General features: G+C 43.5%; 1 protein-coding gene across 1 annotated transcript in view; it reads left to right on the top strand.

Moving 5' to 3' along the window:
• The first annotated feature begins 678 nt into the window (after positions 1-678).
• Positions 679-23,417, top strand: part of LOC308288417 (chromodomain Y-like protein 2) — a 59,633-nt gene continuing 36,894 nt past the window's right edge. Inside the window, exon 1 of the mRNA XM_080729853.1 lies at positions 679-802. Coding sequence (XP_080585979.1) covers positions 779-802 — 24 coding nt within the window. The 5' untranslated portion in view covers positions 679-778. The remainder of the gene's footprint in view (positions 803-23,417) is intronic.

The raw sequence follows: 23,417 nt of genomic DNA, 5'->3' as shown, positions 1-23,417 counted from the left end.
CAGGAGTCATCAACATGTCTGTATGTACACAAAATGTATCTGTGACATGTATCTGTGGCCAGACTTGGTTTTGTCTGTGGCAAATTCAAGATTTTCTTTTTTTACACACCATTATAATTTTCTTATTTTCCCAATACTGAATGTCAGACCAAATGGACCCTTGTTACAGACCTGCTATGGTCATTCAGGGCTATCTCTTTATGTGTTTTTGGTAATATCGAATTTTTATGTCCGTGGTAAAACAAAAAATAATAATAATATTAAAAAAATGTATGACAAAAATGTCGTCCACACAAGCCAGCATGGAGATGACCCCTGTACTGTACACTGTAGCCTACATGTCCATATAGGACAGGCAGGTATAGAATAGTCCCACTCCCAGTTGGTATCACTCAACGGAAGACATATCCCCTTGGAGTTGTTGGATTACAACAACGACAGAGAGAGCACAGTAGGGCGCATGTAGTCCATTTGGATTCAGAGCTAGTGTACGTTCATATAGCTCGACTAATTCCACTCCTCCACTCTCGGATGTGTGGGTAAACAGCACCGCCCCGACGGTTGTTTGTTTTAAGTGTGGAACGATCCATCGCAGAGCGCCGGGCTCGATTGACGCTGTCTGCTGATCTGCTGCTGCGGCTTGCTCAGAATAACAAGGCTGCTCGCTAATTCCCGTCTGTCTATCGGAGCTTTCGCCGAAACACCGAGTCAGTCGGCGTCCAAAAAAGAAGCCAACAAGGCAGGCAAGACCGCCGCGCCGCCGGGAGTCCGCCTCAGAATGGCTTCTGGAGACCTTTACGAGGTAGGCTGAAACCATGTCAAGGGGAAATACTCTGTAATGTTGACGAATAATGGAATTAGGAAGTAAAGGGGAGGTCGTCGCGTACGGGGTGGAAAAACGATGTCCTAAGCCCTTTAACAGGCGAAACTAACCAAGCCTTCCCAAGCTCGCGAAGACGAGGCACGTTAATTTATGCGTTCACTTTATTTATGGCGCTTCGAATGTACTTTAAAATAATTGTTTGCGACGGCGAGATGTAGATAAGATAGAGGGGCTGAACTCCGTGTCCGTCGCCGAGTTGAAAGTGGTGGTAAAGTGACAGCGGTGCTGAGCGGACGGACATGGTGAATAGCTACAGACCAAGTGATGATGGTTCACAAGGTGCGCATGTATGTCAAACGATATTTTGTCATGACAGCTTTTACAGAATTTGGTGAATGTGTATATCTTTTTTTTAAAGAGATGACAATAATTTGTTTTATAACAAAAGTCGTAACGCAAGTCTGCCCGAGTTTCTGTGTTGGGAGAAATTGTGAATTTCTGGCTCGGCACAGCCGTTTAGGGCGTAAAAGTTACCCAGATAGATGGAAGGGCACGTTCGTTAGCAACATGCGCAACATCACTTTGGAAGCAGAGTTTGGGGGGGTGGCCTTATTACACTGTTCTATGTTGTTCATAATGATGCAATCAAGCATTGGTTCTTGGCCGTGTTAAAACCGAGCTGGTGACAATTGGGTTATAGTGTATTGTGTGTGTGTGTGTGTGTGTGTGTGTGTGTGTGTGTGTGTGTGTGTGTGTGTGTGTGTGTGTGTGTGTGTGTGTGTGTGTGTGTGTGTGTGCGCGCGTGTGTGTGTATTTGAGTAGGTGCCTCGGTGTAAAATGATATTATAAAAGTCACACTGACTGCTGAAACTCATATACTTAATTTCCAAGAAGGCAAGGACACATTATAAAATGATATTGCCCACATTCTCCCTGCAGCACTGAACATAAAAAAAAACTAACAAACATTAATTGTCTAATTGTATATAAGCAGGCCTGTCTACACATGTGTAGGCCTAGCTGCAGGCTAGTTTCTGCACTTAAAAAAAAAGAAAACATAGGCTATTTAATAGATTAGATAAGGAATCTTGCATTTTCACAAACTGGCAGATATATACAAGTTCAGCAAGCCATCTTATATGAAATTACTGTATGCTCTAGTCTGTAGCCTATTAGGGGTAAGACTTTCTGTAGTGAGCCCAACCTGGCACTGTACAAAATAATAATTCTTTGCCCTTTTATGTGGTGAAATCAAATTATAACATTTAGCCTAATTGTATTTGGCCATATAAACACACACACACACACACACACACACACACACACACACACACACACACACACACACACACACACACACTTATTAAACTGCCGGTCTCAATGTCCGGCATAATTAAAATTTGCATTAATGACAAGCAGATGCGTAAATGCAGCTTAATACTTACAGCATAATGTTTTGGATTGAACTATTTGAACATAAACGAGTAATATACCCATTTTATATAGGAGGGTGATCATGCACAAATACATTCATTACCTACATTACCATTTGCAAATTGAGCACATGCAGCGTGCATAATTATTGTTTCTCAATATTCCATTGCGTTTAACATCAGAATAACGAGCAGTCAATGTGTACTGCACAAAAATGGGTACATCAGATTAATCTTTCATATCGTGGCTCACCTGACCTGTTGAGGCAATAAATTATAAGTACTTATACTCACAGGTTATACTGTACTGTGATAGGCAGTGGATTTCCCAAGCTGAAATCTGCACTTAAACTGCAAGGCTGCATGGCTGTTGTTGAACACATACACAGCTTAACATCGGGAAAGTTAGGTGATGGAAATATTATTTTTGGTAAGATTTAAGAGAGATTTTGAAGCTCTTGCTCTGGAAATGATCGATTATTTATATGGGAACAAGCTGCTGTCATATAACAAGTCAGTGGGTGAGAACTAGAAGCAGAGCTTGCCAGACCTTGGCCTGGCAGAGTGGAGTGGGTGGGGCTTACCGAAGAGCTAATTGCGACAGAATATCTGTGTGGCTGGTTCAGACAGGGATCTCCATGTATGGGCATAAAAGGGATTGTATGATGTGATGTCATGGGAACCACTCTAACAGAATCCCTTTTATGCCCATATATGGAGATCCCTGATGTCATCAATATTAAGCCCATATCTAACAGGACTTCATATGTGAATGCCCATATATGGAGGAAGACAGCCCATATCTGTGTGGCTGGTTCAGACAGGTATCTCCATGTATGGGAATAAAAGGGGTTGTATGTATGATGTCAGATGTGATAGACGTCATAGGACTTTCACATAACGAATAACTGAGTAAGCATGTTTGGGGTCTCCCAGCATATCTCCATATACAGTGCATGGATCTCCATATATGGTTACCACTTACCAGGGGTCTCCATACAGTATATGGGTAACTGGTCCGATATACATCACTGGCCTGATGGCCAAGACATGGCGCGACTCGCATGTCGCATGTCTGGCTGTCTCTGTCCCTTTTATGCCCATGAGATTTCTGTATCTGTCTGTTTGTGTCACTTTGATGCTTACAATAGTATATCATACTCAGCATACTCCATATATGGGTATTTGTGGTTTAGCAATATTTTTGGGAGATCGGATAATCTGACCGTCTTCCCACTCGGCGCATCACACCCTTGGGTCCTCGGAGATATGCTCGCTGAGTTTGAAGTCGGTCGGCCCCATATACAGCATGGGCAATGATTCTGGACAACCGGATCTTCATTATGCCTATATACAGGCGTAGCGGTTGACCCGATGGCAGACAACGCACTCCCTCTGCATCTTGAGTATGTGAGAGAATGGCCTTATAGATGGTGAAATGGCAACTTCAAATGTTCAATTGTTAATTGCGACCGTAGGTCGCACTTACTATCAAAACCTGCACAAACTGTGAGTCAGTCCGTCAGTCAGTCAGTCCGTCAGTCAGTCAGTCTGTCTGTCCGTCTGTCTGTCACACCTCACACGTCACACTATTGCCCTGCTCATATCTCCGCAACCGTTGCCCCGATCCATGCCAAATTTTGCACACACACTCCTTGCCTGCCAAACTACAACCTCCAAGGACCCCCCGAGCTCCAGGGACCCCCAGGTCCCTGGGGGACCCCCAGATGTAAAAAATTACCAAATGTGCAAAAATGACCAAATGACCACCCCAACGGGGCTGCTCACGGGGAATTCCCGGGGACCACCGACTCCTGGTGCTCCAGAACGGATGCCAAAGTGGTGTCGCCCCCAGTGGAGGACCCCCTCCACTGCAGCTCACATAAAATGCCGTAACTCGGGCTAGGAGCGTCCGGGAGAGCCGGGGCCGGTACCTATTCGTCCGCCAAGGCAACGCGGAGACCCCACCCCTCATTTCTCACATGGCCCTCTTCTAGCGCCACCATGAGGCCGATTCTTGCAAAACACATTTTTGGACACTGCTCCTACAGATTTTGCCCTAAAATCACGCACATCGGTACACAGTATGTCTACACATTGCCCACACAACTAGGAACCAATGGCAGTTACAGCCCTCTTTGTGTATACATGTGACCTACGGTCGCTTATCTCCCGATTAGGGAGTCTTACTGGTATAAATCATGCTAAGTTTTGTACAACAATAACAGTAAAGTGAAATACCTGTTGTCATCCACAACTGGTCTGCTGTCTAGTGGACACACAAACGCATAATTATGTAAAAGAAATATCCATGGTATAAAAACTGCTCGCCAGTCACCAGCCACTGCAAACGGAAGATTGGTACTTCCACAGTGCATGGTTTTCATGTTGTGAAAAAAGCATCATCGCCTTCGTGTTGCACATGGATGGAGTATAAATGAATATTTCAACAAAAAAAAGTAATCATTTGATTGGAATATGCAAGGAAACATCTTTGGAATAAACATTTGAAGACACTTCTTAATAATGATCTTGCATACTAAAAGATGGAAGCGCCTGCCATTGGCCATACACAGTGTTTTGCCTGGAAGCGGTCCACAGGGCCACATTGACTCTGTGACAGCTGTCAATGACAAGGAAAACATTTTTATCTCGCACACGCAAGGTAAATATCCAGCAAATACTATTGCAACTTCATCCTAGGGGAAACATACTCATTAATGTCCAATATCATAATGGTAAAGGAATACTTGATGCGTTTGTGAGCAATGCATAGTAAACATTCAATCTGTGTCATGTTATATTTTAGCTCGTATGTTTTTCTGAAAACTGTTGGGATTTAGAAGGCATTTGTAGAATCGGCCTCAGGTCTTAATTGGATAATATTGATTTATGAACCATGTTCATAAACCCTCCTATTATAACAGCGAGTAGCGCTACTAGATGTGTGCATACCTAACATTAACATGCATTTTCCCATAAGATATTCAGATACAGATTTTAATACCAGGAATAAATGGGGTATCTGACTCCATGGCTAAAACTCTCATCCATGTTTCATGACCAACGTGTACTGCTGTGACGTTCTTTTCAGGACATTAGTCAAAGTCAAGGTTTTCCTTTGAACAAAGACCTAGTTGAGTAGCACGTCACCACCACTCCGATCCACCTGTATTTACATTAGAGTTACATTAGAGTTACTTAAGATAAAATAAGATAAACCTGTATTGATCCTGTGTAGAAATCCAGGTGTCAGCAGCAACAGCAATAAGCGTGAAATACATAGTTACAGATAATAGAGTTCACTGGGTCAGCCAATTTTCTTTTCAAAATCTTTTTATTTAAATTTTCAATGGCAAATCTCAGGGGCAGGCATACATAATGACATCGCAGATCCCATTTCTTTTGAAAGTAAAATAACAAATTATTAAAGCAGAAATAACATAAGATCTGAGGTATATTATTTGCATGTAAAAGGTACAAAAAGAAAACAAAATTGAAGCAGTGCTTTTCCGAGCACAGGTCTCCACCAGGGCAGGTGGCCCCCTGGTGGAGCTAGGCCAATGTGAAAAGGGTGCCATGTGTTCCAAAAATGTGTTTAGCAAAAGTCGACATACTGGTGGCGCTATAACATGCCAATGTGAAAAGGGTGGCATTTGTTACTTGACCTAGTGGGATTGTGTGTGCAAAAATCGCAAGCTGCATTCATGATTTGAGGCATTTTGTTCAAAACGGACGCTGGTGGCGCTATAAAAGGCAGATGTGAAAAATGCAGGGCAAAGGTTTTACCGTGATCGGTGGAGTTATAGGTAAAAACACTAATTGGCCTGTTATAGCGCCACCATGAGGCTGATTTAAAAATTTTGAATTGTCATTTCTTCCTCTGCCTGGTGGGAATGTGACAATCCTAACAATCTGAATGAGTTAACAAACTGCTGTACATTCTATCTATCGCAAGTGAATATATGAATGGATTCATGTAATGACTATTAGCAGGGAATATTAAAATGAATATATGTAGGCCTACAGTGTTAACTGGCCTTTAATATTGACACAGTAAAATCCACGGTGTTCATTTAGAGTTTAAAATGTAGCCAAATGGTCCCACACACAGGATTAAAAGGTCTCTACTCTGGGTGCAGATCTTCTGCTGGTGGGTGCTCAGAACAGTTCAATAACACACCCACCATAAATCTACCAGCCTACAGTACATGACTTTTTGGGAAAAGTAGCCAAAAACATGCATTTCAGCACCACCTGGAATGAACAGCGACGCACACCCGCACACACACACTCTAGTCTAGAGCACTGCACAGGCTTAAAATGTGGAGCCCTGGCCCGTGGAATTCAGGCCCAGCCCGAATCCGGCCAAAAAGCCTGACTCCTTATTTATTTATTACTAGTAAGACGCCTCAGGGCGACATGCGACCTTGCCCTAAAGGACGATGTCGCACCAATTCTTGGCCATCTGGCCTGTGAAGTATATCGGACCAGTTACCCATATATGGAGACCCCTGGTACCCAAATATGGAGATCCATTTACTATTATGGATATATGCTGTGAAAGCCCAAACATGCTTACGCAGTTATTCGTTATGTGAAAGTCCTATGACGTCTATGACATCTGACATCATATCCTTTTATGCACATACATGGAAATCCCTGTCTGTAGAACCAGCCACACAGATTTGGGCTGCTTGGCCATCTGTCTTGGCCATATATGGATACTGTTAGTGTGGTATGTGGCCGATGTGGCCTCCATATATGGGCATTCCCATATGAAGTCCTGTTAGATATGGGCTTAATATTGATGACACCAGGGAACTCCATGGGCATAAAAGGGATTCTGTTAGTGTGACATCACAGTGAAGCCAGAGCATGATGTCAGAGCTGCAAACCCATAGAACCACAGAGTCAGGCATGACAGACAGACCGAAATACACACATACGGACTTAATTTATTATTTTCGAGCATGCGCTTTCACTGGTGCATGCAGCAGCTACACTCTCAGCTGTGCACTTGTGCTCTGATTAAAAACAAACCCAGAAGAAGTCAAGAACGCAGCAACACACACGCTTATTCTGCCTTCCCTTTCCACATACCATACAATACATGCAATGGCAATGCATTTTCTCCAGTTTGGTTACCTCATGACAAATAAAGAAAACTGATTTAGGTCTTTCAAAAAAAAACATACTGCAGGTTGGTACACGGACAGTCAGTGCAAGTTTTACTAGTTTGGTGATCTGTGTCAACAGTCAACATGGTTCTCAAATGCTATTCCCATGATCGCTTTTATGAAAGTTCACTATATTGTCCTCAACACTAGAATTTCCACCATGCTCTCTACGGTTAATGTGGTTCATCTGAAATCAATTTAAATTTGACAGTGCAGTCTAATGTTTGCAAATCACAATAGAGCTATGAATTTTAGTGGTAGAAAATCTGCAGCAGCCTGTTGCACATATTGTTCTCCTCAAGAAAAAAGGTGGCTCTGTCCCTTCCTTTATATACTGTAGGACCTAAGTTGTTAGTCCATTGTTATTGCAGTTTATTGTTCATATGTAGTCACAGAAACGTGTAAGTGTCCACCAACTCAAAAATAACTTTGACTTCTTAACACCATTGAGCCACACATACTAGTTGAAAAATGTGTTAACAACTTTGGCTTAGACTCAGGTATTATTGGTTGGGTTCTTGATTTCCTCACAAATAGAGCCCAGTGGGTATGGGTGAATGGGAAATTGTCTGGAAAACTAACATCATCCACAGGCTCACCCCAAGGTTGTTCTTTCCCCCTATTGTATATCCTCTATACTAATGATTGTAGAAGTCAAAATCAGTGGCAGCTGGTACATTTTTCTCCAGGTAGGGTGCGAGCCATGCTATAAAAAATAAATAAACTCAAGCAAACATGCACTAAGCCTAAGTTATCATCACTGTATAACCAACCCATTTATGTTGAGATTACTGCAATCTGATAAATAAATGATGAAGACATTCAATGGAAGGCTTTTCTTTAGTAAATAAAATACAAAATACACACATAAAGCATACATCATAATAAACAAAATGTGCCTTTATAACCTGAGACAATGGCCATGACTCTTATCACCTTATGGCTTAACTTTTACTCAGTGGTGGAAAAAGTATTCACATTCTTTAAAGAATCAATACTGCAATGTAGAATACTCGAAATACTCACAAGTTGTGTGTTGCTTTTCATGTCTCAATAAGTTTGCTTTCAACTTCGACGTGTGACGGTATCGCACATCGAACATCGCCGATCTGCAAGCACAGTTGTGGGCTTGTAATTTCGCCGTCGTTCGTCGAAGCATAACTCAGTATAGAGACATAACAGGCATAGAAGGAGGAAGGGAAGCTCACCAGTTGGAATGAGCGATTGGTAAAGATTTCTGCGCCCAAACTATAGCATTATGTTTAAACAACGTAGAGTGGGTTTATCTACATTTAATAGAAGCTATACGTTTCAGTCACTAGTCATTAACTATATAATAATTTCTTTGTTGGTTTAAATCATTTAAAATATATAAAGAATGCCATGTTTATTCAAGGAAGGTTTTGAAGAGGTGGACTTGCGTCGCACTTGCGTCCTCTATGGACGAACCGCCACTGGTCAAAATGCAGACAGACAAAATTTGCAGATGATTCATGAGTCATTGTTAGTCTTTTGAGTGATAATGAGGCCAGTCATGGCCCAGTTGTAGATGACTGATTCCTGGTGTGGCATATCTACAACTTAATGTCACAAAGACTAATTAGTCCCCCCAGGAATCCGCGGAGAAAAAGTTCTGATTCCGCGGTGAACAATCCTGATTCTGCGGAGAGCAATTCTTGATTCCGCGGCTTGAAAGTTAATATTCCGCGGGCATTAAAAAACTACGTAAAATTACCAGTTATGAAGCAAACATAATTTTTTATGTAATAATGAAGTAGAAATGAACTTATGAAATGAATTGCAATACCAAAACACTGTGAAACATTGTGGTTATCAAATAATCAACATCAATATTCTCTTTGTCCCTCTTTATTTATTTATATGTGCCAGGCATGTCACGTGGATGGAATTGGGAAACAGGGATTTGAGGGCAGACAGAAATCACATCCTCTTGTTTCACTCCAAAGTCATTTAGAGCATTGACTGCCGCATTTGCCACTGTTGAATGATTGCATTTGTCTAAGAAAACAGTGTCAACCAGGTAGCTGCGGATTTCACCAGATTCATCCTTGATGAGTGGAGACACCATTATGTTGAGCATGCAGCGTCCTTCTGAATCAGAGAGAGAGAGAGAGAGAGAGAGAGAGAGAGAGAGAGAGACCTTTATTATCCCAAGGGGGAAAATCAGTTGCAGCAGTGTAAGGTTATTTACAAAGTTACAGAGAAGTATGAAAAAAAATAAAAAATAAAAACAAGAACAGAGTACAGTAAAGAGCAAGGTACATCAAGAAAGGGAACCTCTCTTACCTCAATTGCAGTTGTGTATGGCCAGGGATGGCTCCCTCCCCCATTCACTACTCTCTGTTTTGCAAGAAACTTCTCATCGAGGGACTGTCAGACCTGGACAGTGGTGTGTTTGTTGATGTACAAGCCTACCAAAACAGAATACAAAACACAATACATTGATTGTACATATTTTGATAGATACTTTTTTCAAATAGTACAATTAAATGATTATACAATGGAGCTAAACTAAAATGATTTATTTATCTACCTTGACTAATTCATACTTTTTCATATCAAGGTCCAATATTTATTCATTATTTAATGACATTTAGCCTCTCACTCAGACCCAAAACATAGTTATTTTGTTATTGTTTGGATATCATTTTGTTCGCAATTCTATGCTGTATTGATTTGATGTTGGTGCCATAGATAGAAGAGATAAACAGGCAACACGTTGATAAAAATAACAACTCTTATACATTCTCTAATTGTGTAGACTTAGGCTATTGTAAATTAATGAATGCAGATGTTTAACAACAATTTAACTCTTGAGAGCGTAAAATGAAAACAAATGGACCCGTAATTAAACCAAATGGACCCTTATGGGTTTCATTTTACCCTCTCAGAGTTAAATATAGCGTTCATTTGGTTACCAACTCTCAAGGACCACTGGTTGAAAACCACTGGAGCACAAGTCAAGAATACATTACTAAAACGATAGCATACCTTCTCTCGTTCCTCTGCAGCCACGGTTTTGCTGGCGATTGTGGTTGTGATGGCTTTTTGTCTTTTTAAGACGGTGTCTGCGGGCGTTGCTTGTTTTTTCTTCTGATTAAAGCAGCCAAGTGGTCTTTGATCGTTGAGTTGCGGCGATAATCAAGAACTTTATTCTCCTCCTGTAATTCTGTGTATGATTTAGCTCTTTCAGCATAATATATTCCCCTGCCTGCTTACTCTGAGGGCTTGGAGGTCGGAGAAATCGCTCCATTACTCCATGTATAGCATGCGTGAGTGCGTCTTTCTCACCATATGAGGCTTGTGAGCCAATATAAACAGTCAGACGATGTACCTAGTTCCTAGTCCATTAAAAATCAGCACCATCCGCTCTGGTATCGTCACCACACACACGAGTCACAGCACATGAATGCATGCCACGGCAAACAAAGCCATTTCCGTTTCCGTATCCGGCACTAGGACCGGCTAGGCTGTGAGTCTTGTCCGTCTATATCACCGCGACATCTAGCGGCCGGGATGAAAACTACATGTAAAATGTAATATTCTGCTCCTCGTCTTGTCCTATTCTGCGGACTGCTATGATAGCCGCGGGAGGCTCTGATATCCACGGAGGGCTTCGATTTCCGCGAAAAATTCCGTGATCGCGGATTCCTGGGGGGACTAACTAATGACATGTCCATTGATTTTAGACCAGTGGTTCTCAAACTGTGGTACGCGAGGCCCTCTCTGGTGTTACGCGAAGGACTCTCCCCAAAAAAGAAAAGGGGTACTGCAGGGCTGCCAATTAAGTCTCACACTTTGAGAGTGAGAGTCACGCAATTTAACCTCTTCTCACACCACACTTGCCATTTCACACGCTCATTTACAGCCATATTCCACCAACCTCTTCTCACACCACACTTGCCATTTCACACGCTCATTTACAGCCATATCCCACCGACCTCTCCCTAAAAGTTGCAGGGATTTTCTCGCTTGGTAAAAGTACCGTTGCACAGAGAATTCTCAGCGCAGTGAATGGAGCGGCTCCTTCCCTCTCTCCCCCTCTCTACATAAACACATACATGCTGCTGACATGTAACGAGCGGCCTGACAGCCAATCAGCCTTGATGTTGTTCGGAGACGCGGAAATGTTTTTGGTGTTTCGTGTTGGGACTCCCTTTTTTCCGGGTGTTTCGCCTTGATTCCAACGGGACATGATTATTTTTTTACCAAGGCGGACATGCGTTGCGCGACCAAAGTGAGGCGATAGAAGCAGGGCAGGAATTTCACGGCGGCCATGACGGCCATGGCCGTCGTTGCCCCAGTGCCCCGACTAGCACCCACAGCAGTTCACAATTTCATTGAGGAATAAAGAGGAGACGAAAATGTAGAATTACAAAATAAAGACTGGGCTAAAAATAAATCTGTCTTCATTTTAGTTCACGAACAAAGAGAGAGTACGAAATATGTCCTATGATGCGCATTACTGTCAAACAGCTGCTGCTTTCTGACATGCAGTGGCAGAGCAGCAGCCAGCAGCGTGCGCGCGCGCGCACACACACACATACACATGCAGAGAGAGAGAGAGTTGCTGCTGCGCTCACAGCAGTCAAAAGTTACAAAACTACTAAGCGACGATGTTTATCTGTCACAGAGGCATGGAGGCATGGAGCATGTTTGCAACATGTTCCAACGTTATCAAGCCATACGTCCAACACGCGACAATAAGGCTAGAACAGGGAACCAGCTGATGATGATGTGATGGAAATAATCCCCCCACCCAGTCGACCCAGATGTGTGGAGACTGAGAGAGAATGTGAGTGAACGGCTGTGTCAGGGCTCCAGACTAACTTTTTTCACCTACGTCCCGGGACCGTCCCAAAATACAAATTGAACCGTCCCCAAATGAATGTAATCCGTCCCAAAGAATAATAAAAAAATAATAAATTATTGCAGGTCTATTAGTATTACTATTATAATAATATTTATTATTATTGTTATTGTTGTTATTATATTGTTGTTGTTGTTGTTGCTGGTGAAATTGGCTTGACAATCCTTTCTATTTTTATACTGTCATTTGTGACTTCTAAAAATCTTACCTCAGCCAGTTTGCAGGTGTGATTGTCATATACGGTAAACTAAAGAACCAATCATGCACGACTGTTGGAGGAATTACGGTAAAACTGGGTTTGTACTTTGTCCGTACTTACGTGTTGCGCGTTAATCTACAAGCCTACAATTGGTCGCATCCTCGGGGCTTTGAGGGCTTTTAGATCGTCTATATGCTCACCGCACCGCCCAACACCGTCGTACTGAAAGAAGTATAACCAGTGCCATCCATGCTTCATCGAGTGGAGACGCGTGCAGTGCAGTCTGCTTTTTGGGTCCGACCGTCCGTTGTGCTTCACAGCAAGCGGTTCAGATGAACTGTAGCCGAAATGGAGTTATTTATTATGAGCGCACCGGTTGTTTTTGAGAGTTAAATAAGAGGCGATTACTGGAGAAAATAAGCCACCACACAGCACAGGAACTCTGTGAAATGAATGCCAGCTTGCACGGCTGGTTGTGATGAAGTTGATTAGAGTAGACGAACATAACGTCTTGTATTTGGGAATAGGCTATAGGTTTATAGAGATGACAAAAGTTAAACAAACCGTTGATTTAATTACAATGTGTCCTACTTCTGACTATATTCAGTCAACTGCTCGTGCTGCTCACTAAACGTAGGCTATGTGTCTGTGCTTGGTGCGTTGACATCGCGTTCCGTTTTACATTTTCATTAATAATCACAATCCAAATCATACAACGTTACTCTTTGGCGAAGCAGGGGGCGGGGATGCTAAGATTTATCTCTCAGCCACAGCTTGTAGATCGGCTATTTTCCACTAGTTGTAACTCAGATTGACAGTCTGTTCTCTGCCTCATTCTGCTGGTTAATCTCTTCAAATAGAGTAGCATTTTAGCAACTAAAATAAGTTCTACCTGAAAATGATGATCGGCACTGCCTGTGGTAACTTCTTAAACGTTCTGTTAACATCATATTGATTTTCTGTGAGTCTCATGCATGCTGCGAGTTTGCACACCGTGGTTTGAGCAGTGACATTGATATGCGCCGTTTGCTCAAAAAATCCTCTACGTCCCGTCTGCGTCCCAGGGGAGAATAATTTGCGTCCCAAATATATAATTTTAAGTCCCTGGGACGTCGGGATTCCCTTAGTCTCGAGCCCTGGGCTGTGTACACGTACCTGAACTCTAGCATTAGCCAAAAAAACAAATCCATACAAAAATGTTAAATCCATGTAGGTCTACTGTTAGCCTAGCGTGTAACAACAACAAACACACAAACTCAAACGGCTCGCCCGCTCGTTTGCGTGCAATGCTCGCGTGTATGCGCCTGCACGCAATGCTAGCGTTTATGCACGTGCACACGTTTGTGTGTGTGTGTGTGTGTGTGGGGGGGGGGGGGGCACATGCTTATTTACCTATACTGGACTGGTGGTTCTGCAACTTCTGCAGATGTTGTTTAGTAATGTTAGGCTGTGGCTAGTGGCTACTGGGTTGTGGGTTCAGTTGTATGAACTGGACATTGTCTACTGCCTGGTGTTGTCTTGGTGTTGTCTTACTGTACTGTTGTAGTGTACTACTGTAATGTACTGAGATCAGTTGGTTGAACTAGAGTAGACTGTCTAGTTCCGCAGTAAGAGCGAGATCATTTAGCGACCTACAACCGGGTCGCAACGTGGTCGGTAGTTTTCAGCGACCGGGTTGCTAAATCGAGCGACCGGGTCGCTAAATCAACCGACCGGCCCGGTAAATCACCGACCGTGCCGCTAAATCGACGACCGGGTCGCTAAATCTACCGACCTGCCTGCAGTTTTAGGTCGGTAGATTTAGCGACCCGGTTGGTAGATCTAGCGACCCGGTCGGAAGATTTTGCGCCCTGGTCGGTCGATTTAGCGACCCGGTCGCTCGCTTTAGCAGCACGGTCGGTGATTTAGCGACCCGGTCGGGAGGTTGCGTCGGCAGGTTAGCCTACTGAGGTAAGGTTATTGAGGTTAGGTTTAGGTTTAGGGTTAGGGTTAGTAGCCCGGTGGTCGGTGGATAAGCGACCACCGGTCGGTGGATTTACCTACCCAGTCGTGGATTTAGCATCCCGGTTGGTGGATTTAGTGACCCGGTCCGTGGATTTAGCGTCCCGGTTGGTGCATTTAGCGACCCGGTCCGTGGATTTAGCGTCCCGTACGTTCGATTTAGCGACCCGGTCGCTCGCTTTAGCGGCACAGTCGGTGATTTTGCGACCCGGTCGGACGCTTTAGCGGCACGGTCGGTGATTTACCGGCACGGTCGGACGCTTTAGCGACCCGGTCGCTGAAAACTACCGACCACGTTGCAACCCGGTTTTAGGTCGCTAAATGATCTCGCCCTCTCTCTAGTTCCGTGTTGTCTTATACTGTATTCCTAAAATATTTTTTTCATCAAAAGGATGAGAGGAAATGTTCCGTGAAATAATTATGATTACATGGCAATCTTTGTCCAATAAAGGGGTAAATAGAGGGGTAAAATAATTGTCATGATGACTAAAACTAGTCTAAAATGTCAACAGTTTTGTCTGTACAAAATGTATTATGACCGTCGAGGCGTGGACTTAAAATCACTGTTTTAATTGATAGCCTTCCTGCCCTGGCCTTTGTGCCCTAAACAATTTGACAACACTAAAGGCCAAGTGGCCTTGCCCCTAAAATGACGAAATTCCAGGCCTGGATAGAAGTGACTAGAATAAAAGAAATAGCTTCAGGTTTGAACGCAGCATGAGCACCCTACAGACTGACGGCGGTCAGGCAATGTTCACGATTAACCTTACAGCTGTGACCACTAACCACTTAAAGCCGTCGGACTCCGCGTCCCTCGCATTGCAAGTTAGCTCTGCTCCCTCGTGCATATTGCAAAGTCTTTATGGGTTTGTTTTGGTTTCTCTCTGTCTCTCTCTGTCTGTCTGTCTGTCTGTCTGTCTGTCTGTCTGTGTGTGTGTGTGTGTGTGTGTGTGTGTGTGTGTGTGTGTGTGTGTGTGTGTGTGTGTGTGTGTGTGTGTGTGTGTGTGTGTGTGTGTGTGTGTGTGTGTGTGTGTGTGTGTGCGCGCCTCTGTGTCTCTGCCATGTGAGAACTGTAAGAAATTACAGTTACTGTATATTGTTACCGTTTTGTACAGCATGACTTTGGCTGACAACTGTGAAAAATTTAATCTTATAGCCTAGTTCTATATATTATTATATTTTTTATATTATTTATGAATGAATTTGCCTTCTATCATGTGACCTGCATCGCTGAATAGGATGGGTTAGGCCGTTAGGGGAAGTGTAGCATCACTGGGATAGGGTAGCATCGCTGTATGCTATATTTTAACATCAGCTATTATGGTGGTACTTGGAGGCCCAAATATTTTCTGAGGTGGTACTTGGTGCAAAAAGATTGAGAACCACTGTTTTAGACGATCTCCACCAGCTCTCCAGAGTAGGGTCATAAATTTGTTAACCACTTATAAATATCTCGGTTCCATTATTGACAATTGTCTGAAATTGTATTCAAATACTGAAATGGTGTGTAAGAAATTCTCTTCAGTTTAAAGAAGCTAGACAAATTTCAGGTGGATAAGTAATTTATGATTTTTTTTTTCTACAGGGCTTTCCATAGAGTCTGTTATTTCCTTTACTGTCGTTTGTTGGTATGGAAACCTTTTGTGAGAAAAATGCCCTCCGCTGAAGAAAGCGTCATCTATTAGAGCAGACAGCTCTCATCCCCTAAATCCTGAATATGAATTTGTGCCTTCCGGGCAACGGTTAGAGGGCCCAGCAACTAAAACAATGGGTACAAATTCTCATTTATAACCACTTCCATTCGTGCCATCAATAATGGAAGCAGGAGGTGGTAGCTGTTGGTTTCAGGGGACTGGCCCATATCTATCTTAACTCATACTCTGCGATCCCCGTCGAAACCGGGGATTTCCCGCTGTACCTCTCTGCGATGCCCGTCGTTCCCGGAAATTTAATTAGCTTTAATCATTATGAAACGATTAAAAGTATGATCGCTGTATATATCCGTTTCGGAGACATTAGGCCCGCCCCCTAACTGTATCCGGTCGTATTTCCCGTTTGGACCGGATCTAGCTTTCCGTATCCGGTCTGAGCCTGGGCCATAGTCCCGCCTCCTCTCTGCGATGCCCGTCGTTCCCGGAAATTTAATTAGCTTTAATCATTATGAAACGATTAAAAGTATGATCGCTGTATATATCCGTTTCGGAGACTTTAGGCCCGCCCCTAACTGTATCCGGTCGTATTTCCCGTTTGGACCGGATCTAGCTTTCCGTATCCGGTCTGAGCCTGGGCCATAGTCCCGCCTCCATTCGTTTACATTGTAACAGAAGAATATTATAAGCTACTCGGCGATGGAAAGCTTGTTTTTCAATCCGATTTTTGCGTTTGGAAACTTTGATCCAGTCTCTACACGCCTGGATTATGATCCCCGCACATATCGTGCGTTTTGTGCGCGAACGTGTCCACGTGTTACCATAGCGCACAGCTTGCTTTTTTCAATGTTTTTTCATGTAAACACTGGCGGATAAGCAGGGATACAGCGTGGCAACGGATATGTCTATTTCAATGGGGGGTTTTTTATTCGAAAGCTGTCACCGAGTCTACACGTCTACTAGATGAGTCGCGCACAGATTGTGCACGATGCGTGCGCGTGCCCACATTAAAAGGTAAGGACAATTTGGCAGCTGCTTACTACAGTTATGTTTAAAATGGAAGCAAAATTGTTAAAGGATGGTAAGGATGTGCTGATGTGTTTTCTTTTCCTATGGTGTAAAATGGTAGTGGTCTGCTGTCCATTATTAGTGGAAGGATGGTTGTTGGTACACTTAGACTATGTTCCTGTTTATGTATGTTTACTGTGTTTTACAGTTTTATTATCTTCTGTAACATAAATTGCCTAGTTTGGGACTTGCTAATAAACCTTGAACTCCACCTCCTCCTCTTTGAAGGTGAGGGGAGTTGGAGGCCTCTTCTTGCTCTGCTGGTAGTCCACCACCAGCTCCCTGGTATTTCTGACAGAGCTGAAGGTGATTCTTGTCACACCACCCTACGAAGCTCTCTGCCAGGGAGGAGGACAGGCTCTGTTCTTCTTCTTGTTGTCATTCGTGATGCTGTTGAAGTCCAAGGTAGAAACTTACTTACTTGGGCAGTGCCAATGTCTGAAAAACTATTTACATGAAATCACTTGGACAAAGAACTAAGCTTGGTAGAACATTTGGAAGTCACGAAAAGTTTTTTTTTTAAACTGCAGCGCTACTATAACGGGCAGTGTTCTCACGTCTGGCACCAATTACAAATGCCAACTATCTACTTAAGGCCTTCCATTTTCAACAACCCTGCTATTAGTCATTGTCCTCCACAAGTGTACTCTTGCAGCCCCTGCTCTTCTGAAATAAGCCCCAAAATTGTTTTACTTAGCACTAGTGCTCCCCCAACAAAAACAAGTGTTGTCAGTTGTCATCGTATTGCAGCGTGTAATTAGACTTTCCTCTTGTTGCACACAGCCCTTCAGTCTGCATTGTGGTGTTGAATAGGCCATTGAACTATGCAAATGATTCACACAGGCATGTTGTGTATTACATTTATGAACGACTGGCATTCATCATTTGATACCTCTGTATGCCCACAAAATAAGGCTATTGTTTTAGGAACAGAAATACACTGAATATAGGGGAAAAAAAAAAAAAAAAAAAAAACGTTTTTTCTCGAAAGATCTATTACATGTAGAGATTACCAACATACTAGTCAGGAGGCCAATACAGAAAAGTGCCTCAGAAATGGCTTTTGCTAACATGTTTGGGTAAAAGCTGACAACCCTGGTGGTTGTCATGTTGAATTTTCTTTCTGGTGTCTTTTAGAAGCCCTTCAATATTTTAATGCTCATTTCATGCTATAGTCAAATAATCCGATTAACATTTGACATTTGCATTTGCTTAATTCTTTATTTGAAATATATTTTATTATAAAATATATGTGGCCCGGACGGCTAGGGTAGTGGTCCGGGCAGCTAGGCTGCAGCCTGACAGCGGGTCGCGAGGGTACAACAATACATGTGTCGATATCGAACCGTTCAATACGAGGGTGTACCGAACCGAATGACCCTGTACCGAACACTCTACATCCACATTCCCCTGGAACTCCCTCACGGACCCTTAGGGGTCCGTAGAGCCTGGGTACCGTATTGTTCAAAGTTAACTCATCTGGTGCAGATCCCGAACTAGTTCGGCTTTATTTCAATCCAATACAATCTTTTTTTTATTAATTCACTTACCCCGAGCTGCTTGTAGAGTCGTGGGTGGTCCTGGCTCGCTAGCCGCTAGCCAGCTAGCCGTTCTACTCTGTCCGACGATATATTCCATTAAAAATGGTTTAAAATACATTTTTGAGCTCCCCAATGTTCACCCGATGTTCGGCGCCGCTTCCGATGAGTACACGAGTGTGCCGATCCCGAAGTAGTTCGGCTTTATTTAATTAAATGAATAAAATGATAAGAGGCCTTCTGAAGCCTGGCCTGATTTTTCTAGCTACTAGCCGAAAGCTAGCAACCTCCCGGCCGGCCGTAATTTGCGAACGCAATCGCCAATCTCCGCCTAATCCAATGAAAGACCGCATCTTTAAAGGCTTATATCTCTTTTTTGTGTTTTAGGGAAGCGGCGCGAGGTTTATTTACGGCGAAATCGCCCAAAAATGATCTTTTAGATGACAAAATGGGAATAGCCATTCTGTTAGCATCTTCATCCGGGACATTTCCATGCCGTGCATGAACGTGAGCACGTCAGGTCCTGGAAGGTGAAGTCCTGGAAGCTAAAGCGCTCGCCTATGAGAGATGCGCTGGCATTCTTTGGCCCCTAGAGGGCGCTGGCACTCAAAGAGTTAAAACAAAAAAATACATAGTTATAAAATACATTTATAAATCAAGGACATCTTCAACTGCTATCCGGAATTGGGTTGTGGAGATAACAGTTCTTGATGTTCTACTCCAAGTCTTTCTCGGGTGACTGAACTTCTCACCCTATCTCTAAGGGCTCGAACATACTGTACAATTTTGCGTGGTCGGCGAGTCATCAGATCATTAGAGTATTTCACACTGCACGAGTGACTTTCTTGAAATCGGCTTGTTATGGTTTTCGCTGACAAGATTGATCACTGACAGATCACCGACAAGGGGTCACACACTGCCAGATATTTCACCAGGATGCATCCCCGATACATAGCCAATATTACATTTGTTTTATTCTATTTGTGCACGAGAGTGGGCGATAAGGATTTTCCTCTATCGCTGTGCGTGCGTGTGCGCGCACGCTCGCGCACACAACATATTGTGTCAACATATTGTGAGATGCGTTGGTTTTATATTGCTATGAAACAGCATCTATATTATTATGATGAAAGTCATGAAACAGCAATATTACTAGTGATCTATATACGCTGGACGGTCCGCAGCGTAATGATGCCCTCTCCACTCCAGGCTCTCCAGCTCTCCTCATGTTAAATTCTCTCTCCCTTTCTTTCTCTCTCCACTCCGCTCTGTGCGTCTCCATTTGACACAGAGAGAGAGAGAGAGAGAGAGAGAGAGAGAGAGAGCGCGGTGCGCTGTGACAGAGTCATAGAACCAAATGTGTCCCAATCTCACTGAGAGCCAGTCATCTCGGAAAGTACAGCTTTAGACAGGGACTGAAAATACATTTTTTTTTTTTTTTACTAAAATGTGATAAAGCCACTAAAGCATTTCATAGATTTCAGGCTACATTTCACTTAAACGCCAGAGCTTAACTCTGCATGTAAATAAGACTTGTTTTAATTAATGTGAGAGATCGTCAGGTCATTTGCAGGTTAGACATTTATTTAAAACTTGAATATCTCAAAAGTAGTATTTCAGCATGGCATCATTCTATAAGCCATATCTTCAAAACTGTTGGGTCAATCTCCACAACCAATATATCATTTTGTAGCTATGATCCCCATCTTTCAAATGACATGAAAAAATGAAAATGAATAAAAATCCAATGACTGGCTCCCAGCCAAATTGGGACACAAATATCAAAGCTGTATAATAGGCCTATCTAGAAACGCTCGGGAAGCTGTCGGCGAGCGCTGGAATCGCGCAGGGATCTTCTCGCAGTGCTTTTCACACACAGCGAGTAAAACCCTGGCGAGCAAAGCCCGATCTTGCGGCAGATCGCTGTTTTTGTCGGCGAGCGCCAAAATTGGTCGGCGACAGCATAATCGGCTCAAAAAGTCGGGTAGTGTGTTCGAGCCTTAAAGGTCAAATGACATTCTGTTTTTACCAATCATAAAAGTCTTTGCCCTGGTCCTAAAAACATGTTTTAAAATGTTTAAACTTGAAAATCCACTCCATGGAGCCATGGTCTCTCTCTCTGTTTAGGTGTCATGAAAAACGGTCTGTCACCTGAAATACTCTATAATCACCACCAGGGGAGCCTCTCTCTCCCACTCATTCTAACAAATATTAGCTTGAGTACAATTTTGAATATTTGTACTTTACTTGAGTATTTCCAATTTTCAATTCTTATACTTCTACTCCACTACATCTCAGAGGCAAATGCACTTTATCTCTCCACTACAATCATTTGGATTTTGATTATTAATACAAATCACTCACTTCAGCCCTTATAGGCCAGCAGTTCTCAAACTATGGTACCCAAAGTGGCCACTGGCCACACACACGCACACGCACGCACGCTCACACACACGACACACGACACACGGACACACACACACACACACACACACACACACACACACACACACACACACACACACACACACACACACACACACACACACACACACACACACACACACACACACACAGAGGTCCGCCCAGCTCCAACACAATGACCGAGAGATGCATGCTCGCAGACGCGATGCATGTGTTTCGCTGCTTTGCTTTGGTACAAGACACACTGTGACACACACACACACACACACACACACACACACACACACACACACACACACACACACACTGACACACACACACACACTGACACACAGAGGCTGAGCTGAGCCCTGACGAGGCACACACAAACAGCATCGAGAGTCGCAAGTGTTTTTTTCTTACCCCGGGACCGAGGTTACCGGATCTCTGTGGTTACATCTGTACCCCCGCGGAGTTCAATTTAGACCGTACGCGGTAACGTTTCAATAGCTCTGCTCCGCGCTGCAGAAAAACTTCACGGTCCTTCTGTAGTTATTATAGTAACATATTTTGGCTAAATGCCTCCGTTTAGAGAACCACCTATTGCTTGTGTTATCATAGCGCTTTACTGTCTGCTCGCCGAGTCGCCGTGCCCGTGTGTGTGGGGGGAGGACAGGGCAGCGTGGAGTTATAGTCGGCTGCTCCACGGAGCTCTGCCCCGGGAGAAGTGCGCTGTCCTCGGACTCGGTAATGAGGAGGGAGGCGCTGTCCACGGACCCAGCCAGGGCGGAAAATACATAGCGATACATAGTGATTTTCATTATTTCACAAAAGCATAAACTGACTACTTGATATGAAGGATATTGATGTAAATAAGATATCCGAATGGGTAAATATATTTTATATGCCCATATTTACAATTAAAGGATAATATAATGTAAGAGGTCACTTCCTCAAAACTTGGGCTGTGGAGAAATACAGACAGGGAGACTGGGAGAGGAGGGGGAGGGGGGGAGGGGGGTGAATCGACTGACGACGCATGAGTCCATTGCGCGTTTGAGACTCATTATGCAGAAACCGGCACAAACACACAGATAGCAGGAAAACCACTGCATGTCAAAAGTTGCGTTTTTTTTGGTGTAATTGAGGCCAGGAAACATTAAAAAAAAGCAAAAAAAAACTCAAAAATTATTTTTGGATGTCATGTCCACTTTAAGGAGAAACCAGCATCAGATTTAGAGATGCTGATCCTCATTCCGGCCGCCGCACACTCTACTGCGAACCGATCCAGTGAGAGCTGAAGGTCGATGGACCGATGGTGCTATCAGGACCACGTCCTCCGCAAAAAGCAGTGAAGCAACCCTTAGCTCACCGAGCCGTTTACCTTCTCCACCACCACTTCGCCCTATAGAGATCCTGTCCATGAATATCACAAACAGGATAGGTGACAGATTGGCAGAGGCCAATCTCCACCGGAAAAGAATCCGACTTCTCTCGCTTGACCTTTCACTCTATTAGTCAGCTCTTTTTCCCCTCTACACCAAAGCCGATCTACAAGCTCACAACGCCGCTTGTAGATCGTCTATTTTTGGCTAAAGTTCTCTGAAAAAGGACACTAGGGTTCAAGTGGTTAATATAAAAAGAAATAAGAAAAAAAAATCTATCACACAAAGATCCCCTATAGTAACTCTGAGGACCCCCGAGGGGTCCCGGACCCCCTGTTGAAGACCCCTGTTGTAGAGGGAGGCTTTGGCAGGTGACGGTGGACAGTTCTACATCTCTGCTGGTGTACTACCTTGTGTTGCCAAATCTCTCCAGTCTCTCTCTGCTCTTTCTTGAATGCAATGATCTGGTAAGTGTGACAGTGTGTGGGATGGTATGCATCATCATCATCTTCTCATTTAAATGACACCCCTACTGCTCACCCATCTAAAACTGTTTACTCCTCTTAATGTGCCTGGCACCTCAGAAGACAAGATGATCAGTCCCTGCTACAGCTGAACTAAAGCCTCGTGTTAAAGGGATAGTTCACCCCATGGAGACTTGAATTCATGGATATGTTTTAGTGTTTGTTCTCCCTATGGAGTCTCCGCAAATCATTGGCTCAGGAATGCGACAAAAACAAAACAATATCCATTAAGTCCCCTTTAGTTCAGCCCTCTTTAGCCCTTTGGTTCAGTTCCAGACCAGTACTGCTACTCGTTTTGCTTGATACACTTTGAGTCTGGGTGG

This window comes from Nannobrachium achirus (assembly GCF_963921795.1).
Source record: "Nannobrachium achirus genome assembly, chromosome: 7".
Classification (NCBI taxonomy): Eukaryota; Metazoa; Chordata; class Actinopteri; order Myctophiformes; family Myctophidae; genus Nannobrachium; species Nannobrachium achirus.
This window is presented reverse-complemented; position numbering and strand designations above follow the sequence as displayed.